A 27,933-nucleotide genomic window follows, 5' to 3' on the forward strand; every position below is an offset into this window, starting at 1 on the left:
GGGGGGGTTAAGAGAGTGGCGGGGGGGGGGGGGGGAGGGTAATTAGTCCTCCCGGTTTGCCTCAGCCCCTTGCATTTTAGTGGATGACTCCAGTGAGGGGTCGGTGGGTTGTTTGCTAGAGGGATCCCAACTCCTGTTTGGGGAGATGGGGTCCCCTATATGCAGCCCAGAGGCAAACAGGGAGGGGGGGATGGTGGGTGGGGAGGGAGGACCCAACACACTGCCTGGATCATGGGTTGGGATGGAGGACGTCAGGAGAGGAGAGGACGTCCCCGCCGGTGGAGATGGACCAGGGGAGCATCGGGTGAGTCTCCTGGTTTTTCTTTGGGTTTTGGGTTTTTTATCTGTTGTAAATAATTAAATTAATAGTTCTGTTTCTTTTTTTAGTCTAAATGTTAGGGGGTTAAGGGATAATGTTAAAAGGAGGGCGGTTTTTTGTTATTTAGAGGGTGTGGGGTTTGATTTCTGTTTTTTACAGGAGGCTCACCTGAGGGATGGTGGGGATGTGTGTAGATTTAAGAGGGAGTGGGATAAGGGGGAATCTTTTTGGGGCATAGGAGGGGTGCACTCAACAGGAGTAGAGATTTTGTGTGGGCATAGAGAGGTTAAAATAGAGAACACTTTTGTAATAATGCAGGGTAGAGTTTTGGGGATAGATGTTAAGTTTAGAGAAGCTAGATATAGGTTAATTGGGGTGTATGGGCCACAGGTGGCGGCAGACAGGAGGGAGATGGTGGACTGTCTGGCGCCCCTGTGTGTTACAAACAGGCACTTGGTGATAGGAGGAGACTTTAATATAGATTTAGGGTTAGGCGGTGATAGCAGTGCAGGTGCCATCTCTGGGCTAATGGCTTGCCATGGTCTGGTTGATGGTGGCCTGCACACTACTCCGGCAATGGTCGGTCCTACATGGCGCAACTCCAGGGGGGTTGCGCGGAGGCTCGACTACATTTTTGTATCCAGGTCTTTGGGTCAGTTGTCTGGGCGGCTGTTGCCTGTTTTCTTCACGGATCACGACGGGGTGTTCCTGCAGGAGGGGTCGCCAGTCTGCCTCTTCGGTAGGGGGTACTGGAGGAGCAGGCTTTCGTTGACGCATTTTTTTGTTTCTTTCGGAGGCTTGACGGCCTCCGGTCCATGTGCGAGGGGGTGTTAGAGTGGTAGGATTTAGTCAAGGGGAGGATAAGGGCTTTTATAATAGGATATTGTAGAAGGAAAAAAAGGGAGGAAAGGAGGGAGGTGGATCGTATCCAAAGGTTAATTGAACTCGAGTACGAGGCAGGCAACCTCGGCGGGTCGATTGACTGGGAGAGATTCGCAGCCCTAAAGGCGCAGCTCAGGGAGCTGCAGGAGCAGAAGGCTCGAGCTTTCCTGGAGCGTGCGCATAGTGGCTTTCTAGAACATAATGAGACTTGTTCCGCTATGTTCTTTAAGTCTGTTAGGGCCAGACAGAGTAGGAAGGTAATGAAGGGAGTTAGGGAAGAAAATGGTAGTATAGTAAGTAAACCAGAGGAAATGGTCAGGGTGACAACTGATCATTTCCAAGGTTTATTTAAGGAAAGGGAAATAGATGTAGAGCAGGGAAACGTGTTTTTAGAACACTTGTCCCGGCGGTTGCCAGAGGACATTAGAGACGTGATGGAGGCCCAGATCTCACTAGAAGAGGTTGATAGCGCTCTTAGGAGGATGGGAAAAGGGAAGGTGCCTGGGATGGATGGGCTGCCGGCTGAGTTTTACCTCAAGTTTTGGGGTATACTTGGACCAGTGGTTCTCGAAGTCTTGAAGGCCATCCTTGAGACGGGGGTCCCAGGGGGATCAATGGCTGTTGGTGTGCTGTCACTTCTTTATAAGAAGGGGGAAGCAACTGACCTTGGCAACTGGCGGCCATTGACCATGCTGTGCGTAGATTACAAGATTCTTGCAAAGGTTTTAGCAGACCGGTTGCGCACAGCCCTTCCCTACGTCGTCCACGAGGATCAGACGTGCGGGGTAGAGGGCCGCTCTATAAGATGGAACCTACAGTTGATCAGGGATTCCATCGCGTGGGTTGAAGATAGAGGGCTGCCTTTAATGGTAGCAGCGCTAGATCAGGCGAAAGCTTTTGATCGCGTGAATAGATATTTTCTATTCAGGGTGTTAGGTAGATTAGGATTTGGGGAGAAGTTTATAGGATGGATCCGTACTTTATATGTCGGAGCGGGGTGTCGAGTTAGTGTAAATAGTCACTTAGGTGACGTTTTTGACCTCTCGTCTGGGGTCAGGCAGGGATGCCCACTCTCGGCTCTCCTCTTCGTTCTGTACATGGAGCCTCTGGGGGCTGCCATTAGGGCAGACACAGGGGTGGAAGGTACCACATTTCCCCCTCAAGCTGGACGCCATTTTTGTTTCTTTCTTGTTGACGGAGCTTGCTCGTCCGGTTATACACCCGTCCGGTTACCTCCTGCGGGTGTTCTTCTCGTATAAGGCGAGAAGCGTAATGGTGTGGTCTAACGCGGGTCCTCGGGCGGAACAGCTGCCGTGGCATTTTGGCCATGCGGCCAAGTGGCTGCGTGCGCACCCCGAGGTTGAAGTTGCCCGAGTAGGTTTAGACCACAGGCACCTGTACGAGGAGGTCAGGCAGGCAGGGAGTCCTGCGCCTGTAGCGGGCATCTCGTCAGTGGTCTGGGAGGGAGTGCAGGCGCGGGGCCTGGACAATAGGCTCAAGGACCTGAATTGGTTGGGCCTCCATAAGTGCTTGCCGGTACGTGCCATCTTGTACCGGTATAGTTTGGTGCAATCCCCCACCTGTCCAAGATCCTCTTGTGGCAGGGAGGAGACTTTGCGCCATGCCTTTTGGGACTGTGCCTTTGCCGGACTAGTCTGGGCTAGGGCACGGGTAATGCTAGGTGTGGTTAGGAGTGATTTTGTTTTGACATGGGCTAGGCTAGAGAGAGGCGTAGGGAGAGCAAAGGGAACGGATAGGGACAGGTTTCTGCTGTGGCTTCTCATGAGTCTCTTTAAAAAGGGACTGTGGGAAGCCAGGCAGAATTTAGTCAAGACAGGGAGAGATTGGGCGGTGGAAGGGATAGTGAGAAGGGTGGAAGGTGATTTTAGGGGGAAGATGAAGAGGGAGGAGAGGAAGTGGGGGAAGCATGCGGCACGGGAGAGGTGGAAAGGGGGTTTAGGGCTGGGAGTGTTAGAGTGAGTTTGGTAAGGGGATAGATTAGGGAAGGGGAGATAGGGAAAGGGTTAGGTATTGGTTAGGTATGACGGGGAGGGACGATGCTCCCCTGAGGTTTGTTTTTGTTTGATGTTTTTGTAAATAGAATTAATTAAGAATGAATGAGAATTATGATTTTGTAATAGTATGAATGGTATTGATTGTAATAAATTATTTTAACCACCTTTTTGGTTTGCTTCCTGTCTTTAAGTTTGGTGTGGGTTTTTCTTTTGTTTGCCAATTCTTGGGCAGATTTAGTGGGTCTCATGGTGGGTGTCTTTTGGGTCCCAGTTGTTGTTACTAGTGAACTTTTAGTGGACACCCCCATAGTGTCTTTCAGAGCCCCTCCTAAAAAACAAGCATATATTTTGGGTTGGATATTGCATCCAATTAATATTTTAAATCAATGGCATTTCCTTGGGGTGCTCATTCGTCTTTCAGTTTAAAAAAAAAATCCTTTTATGTTTTTTGTGTACTAAATATTCCTCTTTATTTTAATTGTTTTTTCCCCCCTGTGAAGCCAATGTGTTGCATCCATGTCTGAAATGTGCTGTATAGATAAAGCTTGATTTGAACATAAAACAAATTAACCCAGTGACTGACCAATCAACAGACTCTTGGTCCATCTTAGTATGAAAAACCGTATCAATCCCACTTTTCAAGACTGCTGAAGGCGTGGTAAACACCACCCCCGGCTCTACCAGGGGCATGAGGTGGTCTCCCAGAGCTCTGCTTATGTCATGTTCTGTGGCTTTGCTGTTCCATTTCTTGACTGCCCCTGCAACACAGAAACACATTTAGTCATATTATATACAACACTCAAAGTAATGGATATGGAGCATCTATGGCCTCAGTTACACCTGGCACCTAAATGTGAATTCTGTCATCTGATCACTCCAAGCTGCATTAGGTTCAGATCTAGCAGGATGGGCCTTTGACAGTCTGGATGCAGTCAGGCCACTGAATATAAATAAGCAACGTGAATGAGTGGGGAAAAGTACCTTCTACACAAATTACCTTCATAATAGCAAAGAACAAATGTGTGTGTCTGAGGGGAAAATAACTGTCATACAGGTGAAAGGGGTGAGAAATTATACCAATATCAGTGGACAATTTGCACAAATGTAAATATACATAGATGGAACATATTCCCTTTTGCTTACGTGATGAACCACTAAGGGGACATAAAGATTTACCATCTAAACTCGGTGTGACCTCTCACCTCTCTGGCTGTAGAAGTGTTCTTCATAACCAGTCCCTCAACAGTTCTCTGACTGAGCTCCACCCTCACTGGGTCTTCAGGGGAGAGGAAGGCTGAGGAGGGATGGAAGGATGAATGGATCAGTCAGTCAATAAAGTGTAGAGCTGCTGTCTATGCTGTCTGACAAAATCACTATTTTAGTAGTTCATTAACGTACATGAGGCTTTATGACTGATGAATACCAACTATCAATCACTTAGATCATGTATTTGCAGATAGAGATACATCCCTGGGACGTTCCCAGCCCATTGAAGTTGACATTAAAAATGGATAAGGTAGGGGTTAAGGTTAGGGTTTAGGGTAGGGATGTCCCAAGGATCCCTGATAGCATTGACCATCGTGCATTCTTCTGTCTATTTTACATAGCAGGTGTAAAAGAAACACAGCCTAGACAAGTAGGCACGCAATGGATTATGGTCATTGTAGTTCATTACGTTTTATGACCTAAACTATGTTGGAAACTACCACATCACACAGTTAAGTCTGGATCTGATTTATCTCTAGAGAAACCACAACTCCCTACTACATCACACTTATCTCTAGACACTCGCTTGTTTGCCCCAATTCGGGTAACCGTTGATCTACTTCAGAGGAACTGTGTCTAGAGTGATTTCCTGTTGTTTTGACACCTCACTAGAAGACTAGAATAACTAGCTGTTGCTACAGAACGAGCCAACCAATTCACAGTTAGTCTGTGTCTCGTTCTCCACACACGTACTCATACCAAGATCATGTGTTTATCACGTGTCTATATGCACAAGATAGTTTGACTATAAAAGGATTCTGAACTCCTTGTGTCATCGAGCTCTTGGCATTCCACCTCAGAGTGTAGGGTTGACCAGCTACATTATTGCAATTCTTATCAAATAAAGGTAGATTGTTTGAAGAAATGACAAAGTCTCTCCTGATTGATTAGAATTTCCACCACAATGTGCAGTAACAATGTTAGACCAGACTCATAATACAGAATGAATGACTGACTTCCCAGTGCAACATTAGTTCACCATCTCATACTGTTTTGGAGCAGCAGCAGCTGACTGCCCGGTTCAACGTTAGTTTACCGTCTCACCTCATACTGTATTGAAGCAGCAGCAGCTGACTGCCCGGTTCAACGTTAGTTTACCGTATCACCTCATACAGTATTGGAGCAGCAGCAGCTGATTTGATCGTTGATGCTAATCAGCATATTTGAATCTGAGCGTAGATAGAGCCGACTACACTCTAAAAATGAAGGGTTCAACTGGAGTTGTTCTCAGATCCCCTAAGAACCGTAGGGTTCTTGGTCAATGAAAAACAGCCCAAAAGGTTCTTCAAAGAACTTGTTAGAAGGTGGGATCATCGAGGAACCTCCGTTGTTGCTGGACTTCTTCCGGAAACTTCGCAATTACAACTGAAAACGCTGGTGGCAAGTTTGGATGCGACAACAGTTAAAAAGGTAAGTTGGGTTGATGTTTGGCTCTGAATATGTATCGAAATAATTTATATAATAACATACTAATAATGAATAACGAAGACAATGATGGTTTCCTGTGAATAGCTTCCATAACGTTACTTTAGCTAATTAACGCAAATATTAGAAAGCCGGGTTTGACCTGTCTTCGTTGTATGAGCTACAGTACAGTACCGTTAGTTAGCTAGCTAACGTTATGTCCGAACTGTCTTGTTTTGCACACTATATGAATATTACACTAACTAGGCAGAACTAGGTTTGGATTATTTTCTGAACTATATTCTTTCCCATATATTGTATATCGTTTCCATTAAGCCAACATGGCTTTACACTCATTAACGTAAGTTTCCAATCTAGAGCATTTCTCACTTTTGTGAGAATGAACTAACGACGGTGACCTGTCCAGACGAGATAATACAACGAACTGAATCGTCAATGGAGGTCTTCCTCTTTATATAGCCTGCTACAGCATGCAATACTATTAACTTACAACGGGGCATTACGTTACATGTACAATACTATCCCATTTTGGAAATGTTACATGTACAATACTATCCCATTTTGGAAACGTTACATGTACAATACTATCCCATTTTGGAAACGTTACATGTACAATACTATCCCATTTTGGAAACGTTACATGTACAATACTATCCCATTTTGGAGACGTTACATGTACAATACTATCCCATTTTGGAAACGTTACAAGTACAATACTATCCCATTTTGGAAACGTTACATGTACAATACTATCCCATTTTGGAAACGTTAAATGTCCGCCCCCTTGTGGAGGGAAATTAATAGCTTAGATGGTAGCTGTAGATGGGATTCAAATGCATAATGGTATTAATAGTGTCTAGACTTCCTCTTTTTGTATAAACGCCCTTCAGAATCCAAACACAGTATTGTCACGCAGCAAAAGTCAGCCTGATAAAATATTGAACAACTTGTGTACAAAGATATATTGACATGTGATATTAGGACTGTATGGCAGTACTGTTACTGTATGTCAGTACTGTATTGGCTAGTGCTTTCTCCATTATGTTCTTCTCTTTTGCATTACATGTCGATGCCATTTATCTTTCAATATATATATATATATATATATATATATATATATATATATATATATATATAATGTTTTAATGCTTGTAATACTATTATTTGACACATTTTCTCTTCCTTTGAAATTCTTATAGGACAGAACATGGACACAATGCAATTGGGATCAAGAAGAAGGTACATGTTGTAGGACAGCTGCATTTGAAGTGTACATTTAACCTACTTAGCAGTCAATACAAACTGAAGTCTATTAGCATACAAATGTGTATAAATTATCTTTTCAGATCTTCTCAGAAATGAATCAAGTCCATGGAATGGATATAGACCAAAAGAGAATTCAAGGACTAGCAGAGGTAGAGAGGTGAGGCAGGGGTGAGGAGACCATCCTGCTATTTTGACAGTCCCTGAAGGACAATACAGAAGAGGTACTTGCTCTTATTCCTTCCCTTTCTCTAATGTATTTTGTAATAACATTAGCAAGTGTAGTAAGATCATTGCTTTACTTTACTAGGACTGGAGACCACAGCAGCGATCCTGCTCTTGCCCTACCTCTTCAAGAGGACCCGAGTGGCCCTTATGTCAGTGACAAGGTATGCCTATGCACAAATCATCTGTTTCTTCATAAACATAGGTGTGCATGCTTATATAAAACTACAGCTGAACAGTTGTTCTGTTCTTTGTATGTGTATTAATCTTTTCTTACATTTGTCGACACAGATCTCACCACTCTTCACTCCGTTACTGCACATCGGCGGAAATCCATTTCACCATGAGAGTGAAATCCCGCTGGCCTTTGATGGGGAGAACATCCACGCCCTCGAGGACTTGGGGCTCTGCTACGACTGTATTTTTTTTTTTAAATCCTTTAAATTTCCCAAAATGTCAGAAAAACACATATGTTCTAAAGTTACTGTATTCTGGGGATAAGAAAAGTTGGGGTGAAGTTACCAGGACCGGTCATAAAGATGGCAAAATTCCGAACATAACTAAGTGGATACGATATACACACTAAAGCTGAAAAATCGGTATTTAGCATCAAGTCTACAATATTGTTAGTTTACCTATGATTCATTTTTAATGTATGTTGTTTTTATTGTACATTGTTATTCATATATATATTTTAAATGTCATGAAAAGCACTATACAAAGTAAATGTATTATTTATTATGGTCTGACATGTCTGCAGAAACTTTGCAATTTTGTAAAGTGTTTGTTTGGTAAACTGTTTTGTAAATATTAATTCATATTTGTGGTGCCACTAAATAAACAATTCATTGTTTAAATCAATATTATCAATATTGTTATTATTATTATATATTTTTTTATAATGGAGGGTGGACAGGGAGTTTAAAAAATTAACCCTAAAAAGGTTATTCGAGGAACCGTTACACTTGGAACAACGGAAAGGTTCTTCTCCTGTGTGTGTCCACTCATGAGCTTTTAGGTCCCCTGATCGTGAAAATCTCTTTTCACATTTGGAAGCAGTGGTAAGGCTTTTCTCCTGTGTGTATTCTCTCGTGCCTTTTCAGGATAGCTAACAGGGTAAAAAGCTCTCTACACTGGGTACACTGGGAAGGCTTTTCTTCTGTGTGTGTCCACTCATGGCGTTTTAGATTCCCTAACCAGCTAAAACTCCTTTCACAGTGGGAGCAGTGGTGTTATCTCGCTGGTTTGGGCGTCTCTGGGTCTGGTTCCCCAGAAGGACTCTTTCTGCTGTCAGAGTCTGGTCTCTCTCCTGCCAAAGACCAACAGTATCTAGTTAAACAGATACCTGAATGAAACCTCCACATGATAAAACTGTCTTCCTATGAGGTTTAATCTAGACTAGATCCCTCAATAAAAGATCCGAACTGGTCATCACAGAGTGGCTGTAGTGCTTTGTAGGCTGGGTAAATCCATTTGAATTCAGTACATTTTTGACAGAATCCTTTTTGATTTAAAAAAAAGCTTTCCTTACATGTTTGACTATGGAAGAAGTGGTAAGAAAGGGACTTTTGTAACTGAATGTAAAAACATTCATGAGATATACAGTACCAGTCAAAGGTTAGGACACACTACTCATTCCAGGGTTTTTATTTATTTTTTACTATTTTCTACATTGAGGAAAAATAGTGAAGACATCAAAACTATGAATTTAAACATATGGAATCATGTAGTAACAAAAAAAGTGTTAAACAAATCGAAATATATTTTATATTTGAGATTCTTCCAGTAGCCACCCTTTGCCTAGACAGCTTTGCACACTCTTGGTATTCTCTCAACCAGCTTCACCTGGAATGCTTTTCCAACAGTCTTCAAGGAGTTCCCACATATGCTGAGCACTTGTTGGCTGCTTTTCCGTCACTCTGCGGTCCAATTCATCCCAAACCATCTCAATTGGGTTGAGGTCGGGTGATTGTGGAGGCCAGGTCATTTGATGCAGCACTCCATCACTCTCCTTTTTGGTCAAATAGCCCTTACACAGCCTGGAGGTGTGTTGGTTCACTATCATGCTGAAAAACAAATGATAGTCCCACTAAGCCTAAATCAGATGGGATAGCGTATCGCTTCAGAATGCTGTGGTAGCCACAGACAGGTGTGTGCCTTTCCAAATCATGTCCAATCAATTGAATTTACCACAGGTGGACTCCAAGTTGTAGAAACATCTCAACGATGATCAATGGAAACAATATGCACCTGGAGGTCAATTTCAAGTCTCATAGCAAAGGGTCTGAATACCTATTTCACAGTGGTGCTGTAATAAGGTATCTGTTTTTTATTTTTAATAAATATGACATTTTTTTCTCCAAACCTATTTTCTCTTTGTCATTATGGGGTATTATGTGTAGATTGATGAGGACTTTTATTTATTTAATCCATTGTAGAATAAGGCTGTAACGTAACAAAATGTGTAAAGACACATTTTGTGTGGGAAAAAAGGGGGTTAAAGACATGTAAAAAAAAATATACATATCATTTTTTCTCTCTCTCAGATAGACAGACACTTCAGAACAAACTTCCTTTTGATGTTTTGGGGGAAACAATGTTACTATTGTTACTGTTGTTCCATGTTGTGAATGTTATCCAATGTGTTACTATGGGTTACAGCAGTATGGACTAATCATTTTTTGACATGAATTAACTCATGACATTTTTTTGTTGATACTTCTATTGGTTTTACAATTCAAAATCAAATAGCAAAATTATCCTTGGTATAACCTTATAACAGTACTATACTGGGGAAGCCCTTCACGTTGGAGGATGTTTCTACAGTACTGTACTGGGGAAGCCCTTCACATTGGAGGATGTTTCTACAGTACTGTACTGGGGAAGCCCTTCACATTGGAGGGTGTTTCTACAGTACTGTACTGGGGAAGCCCTTCACATTGGAGGGTGTTTCTACAGTACTGTACTGGGGAAACCCTTCACATTGGAGGGTGTTTTACTTTTGACACTTCAGCAACTGGTTACAGTGTGTTAGTAAAAGGCGTGGAGAGGGATTGCATGGAAGTTTGTTTCTATAATGTGGAACTCGAATCTGATCTTATGTCTCATTCCGTTGTCGTTGGAGTGAGGCCTAGCCTACCAGTGAAGGGGGTCTCATTCATATTGGGAAATTATTTGGCTGGAGGGAAGTTCTGCCAAATCCTGTCGTTTGTAAGGAACCCAGAATTGAGGAACCTGGAGGGTTATCAGAAAAGTACCCTTAGAGTGTTCCCAGCATGTGCCGTTGCACGTGCTCTGTCTAAGAAAGTCACCGGGAGCAAGTCTAGCTACCTGTCCTGATTTTGGTAAACCTCCTGAGTTGACCTCTCCTTTGAAAACCCAAAAGGTGAGAGTTTGTAGATCTTCTGAATGAAGAAAGGATCCCTACAGTTGACACTTGGATGTCTAGGAAGCAGCTGATTGATGAACAGAGTAAAGATGTTTCCCTCTAGCCTCTTTTTGCTGAGATACATCCAGAGGAAGAGTTTAATGAAGTTTGTGTAGGTAATTTTGACAGAAATGGCGCTCCAGCGAGGAAATGGAGCTCTAATGAGGAAATGGCATTCCAATGAGGAAATGGCATTCCAATGAGGAAATGGCGTTCTAATAACATTCTAATGAGGAAATGGTGTACTAATGAGGAAGTGGTGCTCTAATGAGGAAATGGTGCTCTAATGCAGAAATGGTGCTCTAATGAGGAAATGGAGCTCTAATGAGGAAATGTGGTTCTCGTGCCACTTCTGGACAAGACGATTGGCCCAGTTTATCTCAAATTGTTGTTCCAGTTACGCTTCGACAAGAGATACTGAGGTTGGCTCACGATGGTAGTATGGCAGGTCATCTGGGGGTCAACAAGACGTCTGAAACAGGATGTTGTGGCTCACTGTAAATCCTGTGACGTTTGCAGCGGACAGGTAAACCGAACCAAGCCGTACCGGTTGCACCTTTGCAGCCTACGCCTGCTTTTGACAAACCTTTCAGCAGGGTTCTGGTGTACTGCGGTGGTCCTTTGCCCGAAGCCAAGAGTGGTAAGTATTTCAGTTAACTAGCGATAGACTATTTATAATGCAGACATGATATAGTAGTTCATATGTATTACTGGTTGAGTGTACTCTTCTGTTTGAGAGACATTTTTGGCTTTCTTGCCAGGGAACGTCACAATGGAAGTTTAAAAAAAACACACTACATTTCGGCGCAGCAGGCCAAGTAGTTCTATGCTCAGGTGGGCGCTCCCTCAACGTTATCAGGACAGAGCAATCAGACACGCTCATCGCTCACAAGGAGCACTCCAAACAAAAGGACTATGAAAAAAATACAAGACAAATCTTGTAGATGACGATTATGAAATAAACCAAAAGTTGTTTCTCACAAATGAAGCAGGTTTTGAACAGACAACGTTTCCACTCCGAGAATGACAACGGTAAATGATTGCAATTAATACATGCATTAACAGAAATGTATGTAAACCTATTGATATAATAAACTCAATCTAAAGGCAATCAATTCACACAATGAAACAATGAAGGAGCAAGAATTGGTGGAAGCCAGCGGAGGACATTCTGAAGAGAGACTCGCCTATATCTTCACCACACAACCCTCCCCTTCTTCTTGACTCAACATTTTAAATTATACTCAAGAGACATTATCTTCACACATATTTGAGCTGATTTTCACTGACAGCCACAACTCAATAATCAGCTAGGCCTATTGCCACACGCGCTGCCCAATAGGCATAAGCCTACAAGCTTGTGCTTTGAAACCATAACAGCTATTTTTTTTAAGAAGCTAATGATCCCCGATTCCTCTGTGGCAACGTCATGCTTTCTGGTAAAGTATTTTATTTATTTCTGTATAGACAGCAGTCATTATATCATTTGGGACTATTTATTTACCTGTTGGACACACCACTATGCCATTTCTCTCCTGTCCAATGTGACCCACCACTATGTAATTTCTCTCCTGTTGTATTAGACCCACCACTATGTAATTTCTCTCCTGTTCTATTAGACCCACCACTATGTAATTTCTCTCCTGTTCCATTGGACCCACCACTATGCCATTTCTCTCCTGTTCTATTGGACCCAGCACTATGCTATTTCTCTCCTGTTCTATTGGTTTTCATATTCACTTTCTTTCATTGTCCAGAAGCCAAAGTAGAAGTCTCACGTCACTTGACTTGTGGTAGAATGTTCTATTTTCGTCGCGGAAATTTGCAGAGTTACTCCTTTTCTCTGTGTCGTCATAGCGACTACCAATCTGACACCATGTTATGTTTGTTCCTTATATAATGACAAACAGGGGCGTAGGTTTAACTACTTTTAATGATCATATTCTTCAGCTAGAAAACTCCATGTTTAGCCATGCAAGGCATTCTTAACCATAATCCAAACCTAGTTCTGCCAAGTTAGGACATAACGTTAGCTAGCTAGCCAACGGTACTGTACTGTAGCTCATACAACGCCGACGGTCAAACCGTTTCTAATATTTACGTTAATTAGCTATAGTAACGTTATGGAAGCTATTCACAGAAAACCATCATTGTCTTCGTTATTCATTATTAGTATGTTATATTATTATATAAATAATTTCCATATATATATTCAGAGCCATCAAACATCAACCCAACTTCAAACATCAAACATCAACCCAACTTACCTTTTTAACTGTTGTCGCATCCAAACTTGCCACCAGCGTTTTCAGTTGTAATTGCGAAGTTTCCGGAAGAAGTCCAGCAACAACGGAGGTTCCTCGATGAACCCACCTTCTAACAAGTTATTTGAAGAACCTTTTGGGCTGTTTTTCATTGACAAGAACCCTACGGTTCTCAGGGGATCTGAGAACAACTCCAGTTGAACCCTTCATTTTTAGAGTGTAGTCGGCTCTATTTACTCTCAGATTCAAATATGCTGATTAGCATCAACGATCAAGTCAGCTGCTGCTGCTCCAATACAGTATGAGGTGAGAAGGTGAACTGACGTTGAACTGCGCAGTGAGTCATTCATTCTGTACTATGAGTCTGGGCTAACATTGTTACTGCACATTCTGGTGAAAATTGTAACCCATAAGGAGAGACTTTTCTTCAAACAATCAACCTTTTTAATAAGAATTGCAATAATGTAGCTCTCTCGATGACACACGGAGTTCAGAAGCCTTATGTAGTCAAACTATCTTGTGCATATAGAAAACACGTGATCTTGGTGTGTGGAGAACAAGACAGACTAACTGTGAATTGGTCATTTCGTTCTGTAGCAACAGCTATTTATTCTAGTCTTCTAGTGAGGTATCGAAACAACAGGAAATCACTCTGCACAGTTCCTCTGAAGTAGATCAACGGTTCCTGAATTGGAGCAAGCAAGCGCCTTTGGCCTGTCTGCCCAGAGGGTGTGTCTAGAGCTAGTCTGGAGATAAATCAGATCTAGGCTGAACTGTGTGATGTAGTAGGGAGTTGTAGTTTCCAACAGGACAATATGTGACATAGTTTGTCATATAAAACGTAATTAACTACAATGACCATAATCCATTGCGTGCCCACTTGTCTTGTTTCTGTTTATTTTACACCTGCTATGTAAAAGAGACAGAAGAATGATCCCAACTGTAACCATTTTAAATGTCAACTTCAATGGGCTAGGGACATCCCAAGGATGTATCTCTACCTGAAAATACATGATCTAAGTGATTGATAGTTGGTATTCAGCAGTCATAAAGCCTAATTTACTTTAATGAACTACTAAATTTTGTCAGACAGCATAGACAGCAGCTCTACACTTTATTGACTGACTGATCCATTCATCCTTCCTCAGCCTTCCTCTCCTCTGAAGACCCAGTGAGGGTGGAGCTCAGTCAGAGCTGTTGAGGGACTGGTTAGGAAGAACACTTCTACAGCCAGAGAGGTGAGAGGTCACATGGTTTAGATGGTAAATATTTATGTTCGCTTAGCAATATCTATGTTCATTTACATTAGTGCAAATTATCCACTGATAGTGGTGTAATTTCTCACCCCTTTTGGCTGCATGAAAGTTAATTTCCCCTCAGGCACACACATTTGTTCTTTCCCGAACCACTACCTGTTTAGCCCGCTATCATCCAGAAGTTGAGGTCAGGACAGGTGCATCAAAGCTGGGACCGAGAGACAGAAGCTGTTTTTCAATCTCAAGGCCATCAGACTGTTAAATAGCCATCACTAACACAGAGAGGCTGCTGCCTACATACAGACTTGAAATCATTGGCCACTTTAAGGAAGGGAACACTAGTCACTTTAATAATGTTTACATATCTGGCATTACTCATCTCATATGTATATACTGTATTCTATCCTATTCTACTATATCTTAGTCTATGTATTACTCATCTCATATGTCTATAATGTATTCTATCCTATTCTACTGTATCTGTCTATGCCGCTCTGACATTGCTCATCCATATATTTATATATTCTTATTCCATTAGATTTGTGTGTATTAGGTATTTGTTGTGAAATGGTTAGATATTACTGCACTGGTGGAGCTAGGAACACAAGCATTTCGCTACACCCGCAATAACATTTGATTTGATTTATTATGAAGATCACTTGTGTAAAATGTACTTTTTTCCACTCATCTTTTGACATTGCTTATGCATATTCAGTGGCCTGACTGTGTCAAAGGCCCATCCTGGTAGATCTGAATCTAATGCAGTTTGGTGTGATCAGATGACAGAAGGTGAAGGCTATAGATGCTCCATATCCATTACATTGAATGTTTTATATAATATAACTAAATGTGTTGCAGGGGCAGTTAAGAAATGGAACAGCAAGGCCACAGAACATGACATAATCAGAGCTGTGGGAGACCACCTCAAGCCCCTGGTAGAGACGGGGGTGGTGTTTACCACTTCAGCAGGCTTGAAAAGTGGGATTGATACTGTTTTTCATACTAAGATGGACCAAGAGTCTGTTGATTGATCTGTCATTGGGTTAATTTGTTTTGCAAAATGTTCAAATCAAACTTTATTTATACAGCACATTTCAGACATGGATGCAACAATGGCTTCACAGGAAAAAACAATGAAAGAGAAATATTTAGTACACAAACACAATTAGATAAAAACAGAAGAATAACAACTGAAAGACTAAAGAGCATTTTAAGGAAATGCCATTGATTAAAATATTAAAACTATGATGCTAAATCCAACCCAAAATATAACTTGTTTTTTAGGAGAGGCTCTGAAAGACACTATGGGGGCATCAACTGATAATTGACTGGTAACAACAACTGGGACCTAAAAGACATCCACCACGAGACCCACTAAATCTTCCCAAGAAGAGGCAAACAAAAGAAAAACCCACACCAAACTTACAGACAGGAAGCAAACCAAAAAGGTGGAGCAACTAAAGGTGTTGACTCTCCACATCTATCAAGACAACTGGAGCACTGGGCCAGACACTCTATATAACCTGGACCAGCTCAGGTGAAACACCTTCCCACTAACAAGATGGACAAGCCAGCACAGGTGTAACACATATTGACTAACGAGGTGACACCAATCAGTGCATCATACGTGCTAACGAGCTATACGTGCTAAAGTCCAACCTCAAAACAAAAATGGAAAAACCAAAGCCTGTAACACCTTAAGAGAACAAATATATCCCATATTTTTCTTGGACAAATTTGCTCACCTCCTACAGAAAACAACATTTCACAATATAATCAACTACAATGCTTCACCAATATAAACATGGTGTCTACTGGCTGTCAACAATTAAAAACACGTCTAAATATATATATTTTTTCTACAATCTTATTTTTTGAAAAACTCACTAGTTTCTAGAACTCTCATCTTCCTAAAACTAACTAGCTTCTAGAACTCTCGTCCCCTTGGAACGAGCCCAAACAAACATCATCTCCAATACGGAAAAACATGCAGCCAAAATAAATTGTGATCAATGGCAACGCACTGACGAAACGCACACAACAAATCTTTTTGACTGCCCACCCCAGAGACAATCAGCAACCAAGTTGTCCTTACCACAGACATGTCTGATTTCAAGAGGAAACTCCGATATCTGTAGTAGCTTTCCACCTCACTGTGGAGATTCTCTCTCTTTTCAGGGTTCACTCGACAGGCATGTTGTTGGATCAGGGCCTAGTCCCCAATGTCATGCTCTAGTACATTTCGATTTGCACATCTGAGAATGAACCCTGATATTCTAAAAGCAGAGCAACAATGTCAATATAATTGTACCCAAATATTGTCAGTTTGTTACATAAATAATCATGATTGCTAAATATTACATGAATTGTAAATACCAAATGTACACCCCTTTGTTCATGGAATAATGGAATAATGGAATAATAAAACATGTCTTTTGTCAGGCTGATGTTTGAAATATGAGGTGATTTTAGTTATGCTTCTTCAGTAGTAGAATAAAGACAATTTCCACTTGAATGTTGTCAAGAAATAGTGGTGTTGTAAGATTGTTACTACAATTGATAATAGACCAATTTCTTATACTGCGTCCATGTGTATAGGCTGCAAGTACGTTGAAATTAAGTTGTTTTCAAGTCATTGAAAAAACGACCAGAAAAACATCTACATTTTCACTTTCAACTACAACCGGGCATGTATTGGGCATAGTCTTATTTTCAACGTCTTTTCAATTACATTAAGTGGGGTGTCCAAATCAACAACTAATATGCAGAAACAGTTTGTGATAAATTGAAAACCTAAACATTAAATCTACTATTTACACATATTACCTTTTAAACTGCACAAGCACCAGAAACGCTGTTGTTTTTGACAAGTAGCAATACATCCCTGATATCGATTGCGGGGGAAATCAGGTCTACATGCTGTTGAAACTAACACAACTAAACAAAAACAGATGGAAATGGGAGATATCTTTTACCTCACTGGTTAGAGGACAAACTGCAGAAGACAGTCAGCTACATTTTGGAGTGATGCATTTAAATGTAGGGGTCGCTAAACAAAGGAACGCAACACTTATTTGTCATCACTCATCGAGATCACGTTGAAATCAATTGCGCGAAAAAGGGGGAGATGAGATTGCACATCCTGTTAAACCTAACAGCTCAAAAACCACATGAAATCTGGGAATAATGTGTACATCACTGGTTAGAGGACAACTTAGTAGAAAACAGCTAGCTACATTTTGAAGTGTTGCATTTTGATTCAAGTGGGTCACCAACATGGTAAACAGCTAGCTACAGTTGAAGTTTTTCAACTACTCAACACATTTCTTGATAACAAACTATAGTTTTGGCAAGTCGGTTGGGACATCTACTTGGTGCATGACACAAGTCATTTTTCCAACAATTGTATACAGACAGATTATTTCACTTATAATTCACTGTATCACAATTCCAGTGGGTCAGAAGTTTACATACACTAAGTTGACTGTTCCTTTAAACAGCTTGGAAAATACCCGAAAATGATGTCAAGGCTTTAGAAGCTTCTGATAGGCTAATTTATATAATTTGAGTCAATTGGAGGTGTGCCTGTGGATGTATTTCAAGACCTACATTCAAACTCAGTGCTTCTGCTTGACATCATTGGTAAATCAAAAGAAAGCAGCCAAGACCTCAGAAAACAATTGTAGACCTCCACAAGTCTGGTTCATCCTTAGGAGCAATTTCCAAATGCCTGAAGGTACCACGTTCATCTGTACAAACAACAGTACGCAAGTATAAACACCATTGGACTACGCAGCCGTCACACCACTCACACACCACTGTCTCCTAGAGATGAAAGTACTTTGGTGTGAAAAGTGCAAATCAATCCCAAAACAACAGCAAAGGACCTTGTGAAGATTTTGGAGGAAACAGGTACAAAATCATTTATATCGATAGTAAAATGAGTCCTATATTGACATAACTTGAAAGGCCGCTCAGCAAGGAAGAAGCCACTGCTCCAAAACCGCCTTAAAAAAGCCAGACTACGGTTTGCAACTGCACATGGGAACAAAGATCGTACTTTTTGGTCTGATGGAACAAAAATAGAACTGTTTGGCCATAATGACCATCGTTATGTTTGGAGGAAAAAGGGGGAGGCTTGCAAGCCAAAGAACACCATTCCAACCGTGAAGCACGGGGGTGGCAGTTTCATGTTGTGGGGGTGCTTTGCTGCAGGAGGGACTGGTGCACTTCACAAAATAGATGGCATCGTAAGGAAGGAACATTTGGTGGCTATATTGAAGCAACAAGACATCAGTCAGGAAGTTAAAACTTGGATAGAGCACCTACCCAGGACAGAGCTCAAGCTTGGTCGCAAATGGGTCTTCCAAATGGACAATGACCCCAAGCATACTTCCAAAGTTGTGGCAAAATGGCTTAAGGACAACTAAGTCAAGGTATTGGAGTGGCCATCACAAAGCCCTGACCTCAATCCTATAGAAATTCTTTGGGCAGAACTGAAAAAGTGTGTACACGCAAGGAGGCCTAGAAACCTGACTAAGTTACACCAGCTCTTTGACGTGGAATGGGCCAAAATTCACCCAACTTATTGTGGGCAGCTTGTGAAAGACCACCCAAAGCATTTGACCCAAGTTAAAACATTTAAGGGCAATGCTACCAAATACTAATTGAGTGTATGTAAACTTCTGACCCACTGGGAATGTGATGAAAGAATTAAAAGCTGAAATAAATCATTCTCTCTACTATTTTTCTGACATTTCACATTCTGAAAATAAAGTGGTGATCCTAACTGACCTAAGACAGGGAATTTTAATTAGGATTAAATGTCAGGAATTGTGAAAAACAGAGTTTAAATGTATTTGGCTAAGGTGTATGTAAACTTCCGACTTCAACTGTACATTTTGAAGTGTTGCATTTTGATTCAAGTGGGTCACCAACGTGGTAAGTGTAACAACTCTTTTTGTGTTAGTCACTTTTTGTTAAATCATATAAATAGTACTCTTTCAATTCAGAGCCTGGATTTTTCTGTGAGGCTAATATCCATATCACGCTGAAATCAATAGAACAGGGGACAAACGTTTAGGTTCTACATTGTGACATTATTAAAACAACGCTTTCATGTATGTATTTTCTGATGTCTGATCAGAGATCTTTTATCAAAGTATCGTTTGTCACATTGATCACAGCTATAAGGGTTCTCTCCTGTGTATGTGTTCTCTAGTGCGATTTTAAATCACTTAAGCTAACAAAACTCTTGTCGCAGTCAGAGCAGTGTTAAGATTTCTCTCCTGTGTGCGTTCTCAGGTGTACTTTCAGGCAACTTGCCTGTATAAAACTCTTCCCACATTGAGTACAACTATACGGTTTCTCTCCTGTGTGTGTGCGCTGGTGTAATATCAGTCCATTTGGCTGAGTAAAACTCTTCCCACATTGATTACAGATATATGGTTTCTCACCTGTGTGTATTCTCTGGTGCATTTGCAGGGAGCTTGACCGGGTAAAACTCTTTCCACATTGGGTACAGCTACAGGGTTTCTCTCCTGTGTGGGTTCTCTTGTGTACCTTCAGAGAGCTAGATGTAGTAAAACTCTTCCCACATTGATTACAGCTAAATGGTTTCTCTCCTGTGTGTGTTCTCTGGTGTACTGTCAGAGAGCTAGATGTAACATAACTCTTATCACATTTATCACAGCTGTAAGATTTCTCTCCTGTGTGTGTTCTCTGGTGTAAAGTCAGATAGCTAGATGTAACATAACTCTTCCCACATTGATCGCAGCTATAAGGTTTCTCTGTTGTGTGTGTTTTCTGGTGTTTAGTCAGATTGGAAGATGTAGTAAAACGCTTTCCACATTGAGTACAGCTAAAAGATTTCTCTCCTGTGTGAATTAGCAGGTGTGTTTTCAATGAATATGATCTAGAGAAACTCATTCCACAATGAGAGCAGTGGTACGGCTTTTCTCCTGTGTGGATTCTCTGGTGTATTTTAAGTTCTGATGAAGATTTGCAATTCTTCTCACAGTCAGAGCAGCAGTAAGGATTTGTCAATGTGGGTCTGTGCTGGTGTTTCTTGAGGTGTTCTGATCTGAAGAGACTCTTCTCTGCCTCTTCAGCATCATGTTGTTGTTGAGACTCCCCAGAGGACCCAGGATACTCACATCTCTCTCCTGTCAACTCCCCAGAGGATCCACGATAGTCCCGTCTCTCTCCTGTGTGAACGACAAAGTCAGACAGATGGTTAACCTGTTGAGTGTAGGGGGCAGTATTTTGATGTTTGGATGAAAAACGTACCCAAATGAAACTGCCTATTTCTCAGGCCCAGAATCGAGGATATGCATATAATTGTCAGATTAGAATAGAAAACACTCTAAAGTTTCCAAAACTGTCAAAATATTGTCTGAGTATAACAGAACTGATATTGCAGGCGAAAACCAGAGGAAAATCCAAAATCCAGGAAATGCCTAAGAGAAACGAATCTCCCTGTTCCATTGCATGCCTCCCCTCCATTTAAAGGGATATCAACCAGATTCCTTTCCCTATGGCTTCCACTTGGTGTGAACAGTCTTTAGACATAGTTTCAGTCTTTTATCCTGAAAAGTGAGCGAGAACGATCACATCGCGTCAGTGGATGGGTGCCAGCAGAGTTTTGCATGCGCAACAGCTTGGAGCAGACATTTTCTCTCTCTCCTATTGAAAAGGCTACGGTCCGGTTGAAATATTATCAATTATTTATTGTAAAAACAACCTGAGGATTGATTATAAAAAACGTTTGACATGTTTCTACGAACTTTACGGATACTATTTGGAATTTTTGTCTGCCCGTCATGACCAGCACGAGCCTGTGGATTTCTGAACAAAACGCGCTAACCAAATGGAGGTTTTTGGATATAAAAATAATCTTTATTGAACAAAAGGAACATTTATTGTGTAACTGGGAGTCTCGTGAGTGCAAACATCCGAAGATCATTAAAGGTAAGCAATTCAATTTATTGCTTTTCTGACTTTCGGGACCAATCTACTTTGCTGTTGTCTATGTTTTGTCTGCTGAGAGAGATGTCCTAACATAAACGCTTGGATAGCTTTTGCTGTAAAGCTTTTTTTGAAATGTGACACGCCAGGTGGATTAACAACAAGGTAAGCTGTGTTTTGCTATATTGCATTTGTGATTTCATTCAAATTAAATATTTTTTAGTAATTTACTTTGAATTTTGCACTTTGCAATTCAGCGGATGTTGACGAAAATGATCCCGCTAACGGGATGGATGCGCCAAGAAGTTAAAGTCCCACAACAGCAGAAATCCACTGTTTAGTTGAGGTAAAAGGTGATGCCCAGAGCATACCCATGAAGTTGTACAACAATTGACGTATGTTAAATTATTTGACAATTGCCTTAAGACAGTCATGTGAGCAACAAGTCATATTTTGTCTTGTTTTCACATTATAGTAACATCGATAACTACTGGAAGATCCTAACAGTAACACAGACCTACTGTAGGAGCCATAACTTCACCTAAGAACAACAGACTCTAAAGGAGAGTCTCACTCTTGAATCAAAAGAATTTGCAAAAAAACAATTTGACAGAGGTGAAGGGGTACAAATATCAAGACATTCTCTCTTTCAAGGACAGTCTCGCAAAAACCAAGCGTTCTTGCGTTCTTACTACCTGCTACTCAAAGTAGAGGTCGACCGATTATGATTTTTCAATGCCGATACAGATTATTGGAGGACCAAAAAAGCAGACACCGACTCAATCCTGGGTCCAGCGACTGTCAAGCCAACACCTTATAAATGTTACGCCAAGATGTCTAAACTTCTTGACGAGGTCGCCAGGTGTTGGGTTACAGTTAGAGGTCGACCGATTATGATTTTTCAACACCAATACCGATACCGATTATTGGAGGACCAAAAAAGCCGCTACCGATTAATCGCCCGATTTTTAAAATGTATTTGTAATAATGACAATTACAACAATACTGAATGAGCACTTATTTTAACTTAATATAATACATCAATAAAATCAATTTAGCCTCAAATAAATAATGAAACATGTTCAATTTGGTTGAAATAATGCAAAAACAAAGTGTTGGAGAAGAAAGTAAAAGTGCAATATGTGCCATGTAAGAAAGCAAACGTTTAAGTTCCTTGCTCAGAACATGAGAACAGAAAGCTGGTGGTTCCTTTTAACATGAGTCTTCAATATTCCCAGGTAAGAAGTTTTAGGTTGTAGTTATTATAGGAATTATAGGACTATTTATCCCTATACGATTTGCATTTCATATACCTTTGACTATTGGATGTTCTTATAGGCACTTTAGTATTGCCAGTGTAACAGTATAGCTTCCGTCCCTCTCCTCGCTCATACCTGGGCTCGAACCAGGAACACATCGACAACAGCCACCCTCGAAGCAGCGTTACCCATGCAGAGCAAGGGGAACAACTACTCCACGTCTCAGAGCGAGTGACGTTTGAAACTCTATTAGCACGCACCCCGCTAACTAGCTAGCCATTTCACATCGGTTACACCAGCCTAATTTCGGAAGTTGATAGGCTTGAAGTCAAACAGCGCAATGCTTGATTCATTGTGAAGAGCTGCTGGCAAAACACACAAACGTGCTGTTTGAATGGTGCTTACCATCGCTCAGTCAGACTGCTCTATCAAATCATAGACTTAATTATAACATAATAACACACAGAAATACGAGCCTTAGGTCATTGATATGGTCGAATCCGGAAACTATCATCTCGAAAACAAAACGTTTATTCTTTCAGTGAAATACGGAACCGTTCCGTAAGTCATCCATAAGTCTAAATATTCCTGTTACATTGCACAACCTTCAATGTTATGTCATAATTACGTAAAATTCTGGCAAATTAGTTCGCAACGAGCCAGGCGGTCCAAACTGTTGTATATACACCGACTCTGCGTGCAATGAACGCAAGAGAAGTGACACACTTTCACCTGGTTAATATTGCCTGCTAACCTGGATTTATTTTAGCTAAATATGCAGGTTTAAAAATATATACTTCTGTGTATTGATTTTAAGAAAGGCATTGATGTTTATGGTTAGGTACAGTCGTGCAACGATTGTGCTTTTTTCGCAAATGCGCTTTTGTTAAATCATCCCCGTTTGGTGAAGTTGGCTGTCTTTGTTAGGAAGAAATAGTCTTCACACAGTTCGCAACGAGCTAGGCGGCCCAAACTGCTGCATATACCCTGACTCTGTTGCAAGAGAAGTGACACATTTTCCCTAGTTAAAATAAATTCATGTTAGCAGGCATTATTAACTAAATAGGCAGGTTTAAAAATATATACTTGTGTATTGATTTTAAGAAAGGCATTGATGTTTATGGTTAGGTACACGTTGGAGCAACGACAGTCCTTTTTCGCGAATGTGCACCGCATCGATTATATGCAACACAGGACACGCTAGATAAACTAGTAATATCACCAACCATGTGTAGTTAACTAGTGATTATGATTGATTGTTTTTTACAAGATAAGTTTAATGCTAGCTAGCAACTTACCTTGGCTTCTTACTGCATTCGCGTAACAGGCAGGCTCCTCGTGGAGTGCAATGTAAGGCAGGTGGTTAGAGCGTTGGACTAGTTAACCATAAGGTTGCAAAATTGAATCCCCGAGCTGACAAGGTAAAAATCTGTCGTTCTGCCCCTAGTTAACCCACCGTTCCTAGGCCGTCATTGAAAATATGAATGTGTTCTTAACTGACTTGCCTTGTTAAACAAAGGTGCTAAAAAAAAATTTATATATATATTTTTTTTTAATTTTAAATCGGCCAAATCGGTGTCCAAAAATACCAATTTCCGATTGTTATGAAAACTCTAAATCGACCCTAATTAAATCGGCCATTCCGATTAATCGGTCGACCTCTAATTCAAAGTGCTGTGAACAAATTCAGGGAATAGTTCACAAACATTGGCACGTAAGATACAATGACAGTATCGGTAATGTGTTTTCAGACCCTCCCTTCATCGTATTTCGTATTACAAGTGTAATGGCTGCGCTGAATGCAATGGCACTTACAAATATAGATCCTCCAAAAACACCCCCAAACAGGGAAACAGATCCCAATCAAAGGTGTTATCACATGCACCACTAAGGCAGTTATTTATCTTAGAACGTTTTGGAAGCGAACTCCTTGATTTCGTCCCTAAATTATATAGGCATCGAACACATCACCCTCCCTAGGAGAGGGGGTGACCTCAACAATTTATTGTTAAAACGTGAGGTTGTCTGGATCTTTAATTTAAAGAGCCTTGCCCCCGTCGGTCTCAACATAGCCATTATTGTAATATTGCTATTCATTGTAAATGTTAGTAGGTCTATGTAGCCAAATTGTATCTATGACCGTATGCTATCCATTTATGTTTTTACACATTCTACTTATATCTGTAAATTAACCAATGATATCAGGCCACACTCGGACATGATTACAGACACCTGTGTGTGTCCTTTGACACAAACCAGTTACCCGCAGTGTTTGTCATTATACCCTGATGAAGACAGCTTGTCTGTGAAAACGTTGGTTATTAGGTTATTAAATTATTGCATCTGAGCTCCTAGAGTGTGAGGTTCTCCATTTCTTTTTCAGGCCACCGCGGTCTGACAACTTGGATGGAAAATTACTGAGGATAGCGGACGACATTGCCACTCCTATTTGCCATATCTTCAATATAAGCCTACTTACTGGAAAGTGAGAAAACCCTACCTTGTCACAACACAACTGATTGGCTCAAAAGCATTAAGGAAAGAAATTCCACAAATTAACTTTTAATTATGAATTTTATGTGATGGTGAATGGTGAATTAGTTATTGATTTATACCATTTTAAATGGCTTTTGGCCAATGTCTGTTGAACGTCTGAATGTGTGACTATAAATCCAACTTTACCTCAGTCTTAACTTTCATTGTCTAGGTCTCATTTTTAGCCATCTTACTCATTGCTATAGCCAGGACATTGTGTTTGATTAGGAAACTATGAGAACCACACAAAGTCCAGGGGGTGATCACGCTCTACCACTAAGGGTCAGTTTAGTTGGAGCAACTTAAGACCGTCTCATGTTCCAATTGTTTGTTTTAGTAGTATAAATTGTTCCTGTTCACACCGAGGTGAAGAGCGGAATAATTGAAGGAATGAATCTGAGCCTGACGCTCATCACCTGTGGAATGCGGGACTTCCAGCCAGGCGTGGATTTCATTGGCCTTTTCAGGTGTGATTTTAGATCCTTCAACCGAAGTCACGACTCCCCATAGTATGTTGTACCAAAGTTGACTGACCCTTAAGGGAACTACACTGCCATAAATACAAGGAAAGTCAAGTAGTGTTATATAAAAAAATATATACAAATCCGGCAAGGAACCAACATTGAGAAGGGTTGAAAACAAAGGTTTCAAACAATTCATAAATGTTATTGAATATAGGTATTTTTCACCTTTAATGTAATGGCATTGAAAAAAGGCAAATAGCTGTGATTGAATACCCATGCTAACATACTGTAACTACATACTTAATGAGTATACACTACATACTATTAGTTAATTGTAGTATTTTGTAAATTAACCGTATCCTTTCAGTTGAGCGCTCTTCTCCTGTCTACCTGAAGTTTATGCTGTTGCTATGCAACCTCTTGCTAGCTAGTTAGCATAACACATTACTAGTTAGACATTTTATGACTTCGGGTGTGTTTTTAAATTCAATCTTGAATGCCAGAGTGCTTCATAAATTCAGAGCGTTGTCAGATTGTCTGTTTGTAAATTCAGCCCGTTTCGCTCTCGGAGCCACTGGACGCTCCGGCCGAGGAGTTGGGTTGATTTGACCGTTCTGACTTTAGCTTGCTAGCTACTTCCAGACACATCCGGGAACTTTTGGCATACTAACTACATCAATCATACTATATGACCAATAAGCATACTATGTACTCAATTAACATAACAAATAGTACAGTTAGTATGAGTATTCTAACACAGCTAATGACTTATCAACAGCTCTAACAATTTGACCCACACAGGAAATCTACCCTGGCAGTTATAGAAACACCCATTTACTATATAATCATTGATTCTTGAAGAATATAACTTATAAATGCATCAAACATAAGCTCTTATAACACCACTGTTTGTAAACAAGCACTGTATAGCCTTAATCTTGCTAAAACTATCATTTTGACCTCATGGATGGCCAGTCCTTGTATTCATAGTGTAGTGTATTCAGGGGGTAGCCCTGAGCTGGACTGAAACCTGGGTCCAGCGACTGTCAAGCCAACACCTTATAACTGTTACGCCAAGATGTCTGAACTTCTTGACGAGGTCGCTAGGTTCTGGGTTAACGTTGCCACAACAGCTTTCTCTATGAATTTGAGAGTGGTTACATTTCTCCTGTCCCAATCCTTCAGCTGTTTACCAAACCATGTCTCTGGGCAGCCATTTTGTTGCTGTTAACATCCTAGGTTGTCCCTTTAAAAAAGGCCACAACCAATCTGCAGTTGAAACAATAACAGAGCTGTAATTCCACCACTGTTTTGGTAATAAGATGATGGATGGGACTGGAGAAATGTAACTAGTCTCAAATTCATAAACAGACATACGGATGCAAGGACTGACCATCTATGATATCAACATTATAGTTTTAACCATGTGTTGATTTACATTGTTTCTAAACATTGGAGTAAAAAACGCTTATTAGAGTAAAAAAAACACGCTTATTTTCGGTTCTGGTGTGGTAGGGCAGTTGAACTAAGCTCATGAGGCGTGTTATATTCTTCAAGAATCAATGGCTATAAATAAACACATTAAAGTCTAAATATGGATGTAGCTATTGCATATTTCCCCTTTAACACCACACATCAGCTCAACAACTGCAGAGTTTGTGCCTCTGTTTTTAAGACAGTACTTACTAGTATTAATCAGGGCCCGTTCAACGTTAGAACCATTGGATGCCTTAACATGCCTTTGGGAAACCGAGCCCAGATATCCAGTTTCCTCCTCTTTTTTCAATGTGACAGTCATCTCCCCCTCCTCCTCTTTCACTCGAAAACATGCATCATCCTCCTCCTCCTCTTCTTTTACTGTAACATCCTCTTCCTCTTTCACTCTGAACGCGTCTTCCTCTTCTTTAACTGAAACGTCTTTCTCTTCTTCTTTCACTATAACAGCCTCACCCTCCACTTGTTTTTGTATTGTGATATCCTCCTCTGCCTCCTCTTTCACAACAACGTTCAGCCACAGTCCCTCTTTTTCCGTCCAGCAGACCTCCTCTTTTTCAGCAGGAGGGGAGAACCTTAGTGAGCTCATGGTCGGGAATGTTAGCTAGCGAGGCTAATGCTAACTTAACCAGCCCGCTAACTGACTAATAACAACAGCACCGTAAATATGAAATTAAATCGGATAACTAACTAGACGAAGGAAGTGGGTTTAAAACACAGTGGCTAATATACACTAAAGCGTCTAAATAGATTTATTGGTTCTGCTATTTTGTCTAGCAAGCTACCGAGGTGGCTGACTAACTGTTGCTGCTGTTGAAAGAAGAGTTCCGTCCAATAGATTATACGTCATACTATCAGCATTGTAACACTATC

At 40.8% G+C, this 27,933-nt stretch overlaps 1 protein-coding gene and 1 long non-coding RNA gene across 3 annotated transcripts; both read right to left on the reverse strand.

The window, feature by feature from the left end:
• Positions 1–374: 374 nt before the first annotated feature.
• Positions 375–13,402, reverse strand: LOC149984064 (uncharacterized). Of its 2 annotated transcripts, none has more exons than XR_016495333.1 (3): positions 13,090–13,402; positions 4,419–4,510; positions 375–3,974 (listed from the first exon to the last, which is right to left on the reverse strand). It is a non-coding gene; the product is annotated as an uncharacterized LOC149984064 (long non-coding RNA). The 2 variants fall into 2 exon arrangements; XR_016495334.1 differs by lacking the exon at positions 13,090–13,402 and adding an exon at positions 5,527–6,227 and having other exon boundaries at positions 3,298–3,974.
• A 1,987-nt stretch (positions 13,403–15,389) lies between these two features.
• On the reverse strand, positions 15,390–27,895 carry LOC110521938 (uncharacterized). The gene is made up of 2 exons (XM_021599912.3): positions 27,253–27,895; positions 15,390–20,548 (listed from the first exon to the last, which is right to left on the reverse strand). Exons 1-2 carry the CDS (start codon positions 27,647–27,649, stop codon positions 19,617–19,619), a joined length of 1,329 nt encoding a protein of 442 aa, XP_021455587.3. The 5' UTR covers positions 27,650–27,895; the 3' UTR covers positions 15,390–19,616.
• Positions 27,896–27,933: the final 38 nt, after the last annotated feature.

Source organism: Oncorhynchus mykiss, chromosome 4, assembly GCF_057628025.1.
Source record: "Oncorhynchus mykiss isolate SJ-2025 chromosome 4, ASM5762802v1, whole genome shotgun sequence".
Taxonomy (NCBI): Eukaryota; Metazoa; Chordata; class Actinopteri; order Salmoniformes; family Salmonidae; genus Oncorhynchus; species Oncorhynchus mykiss.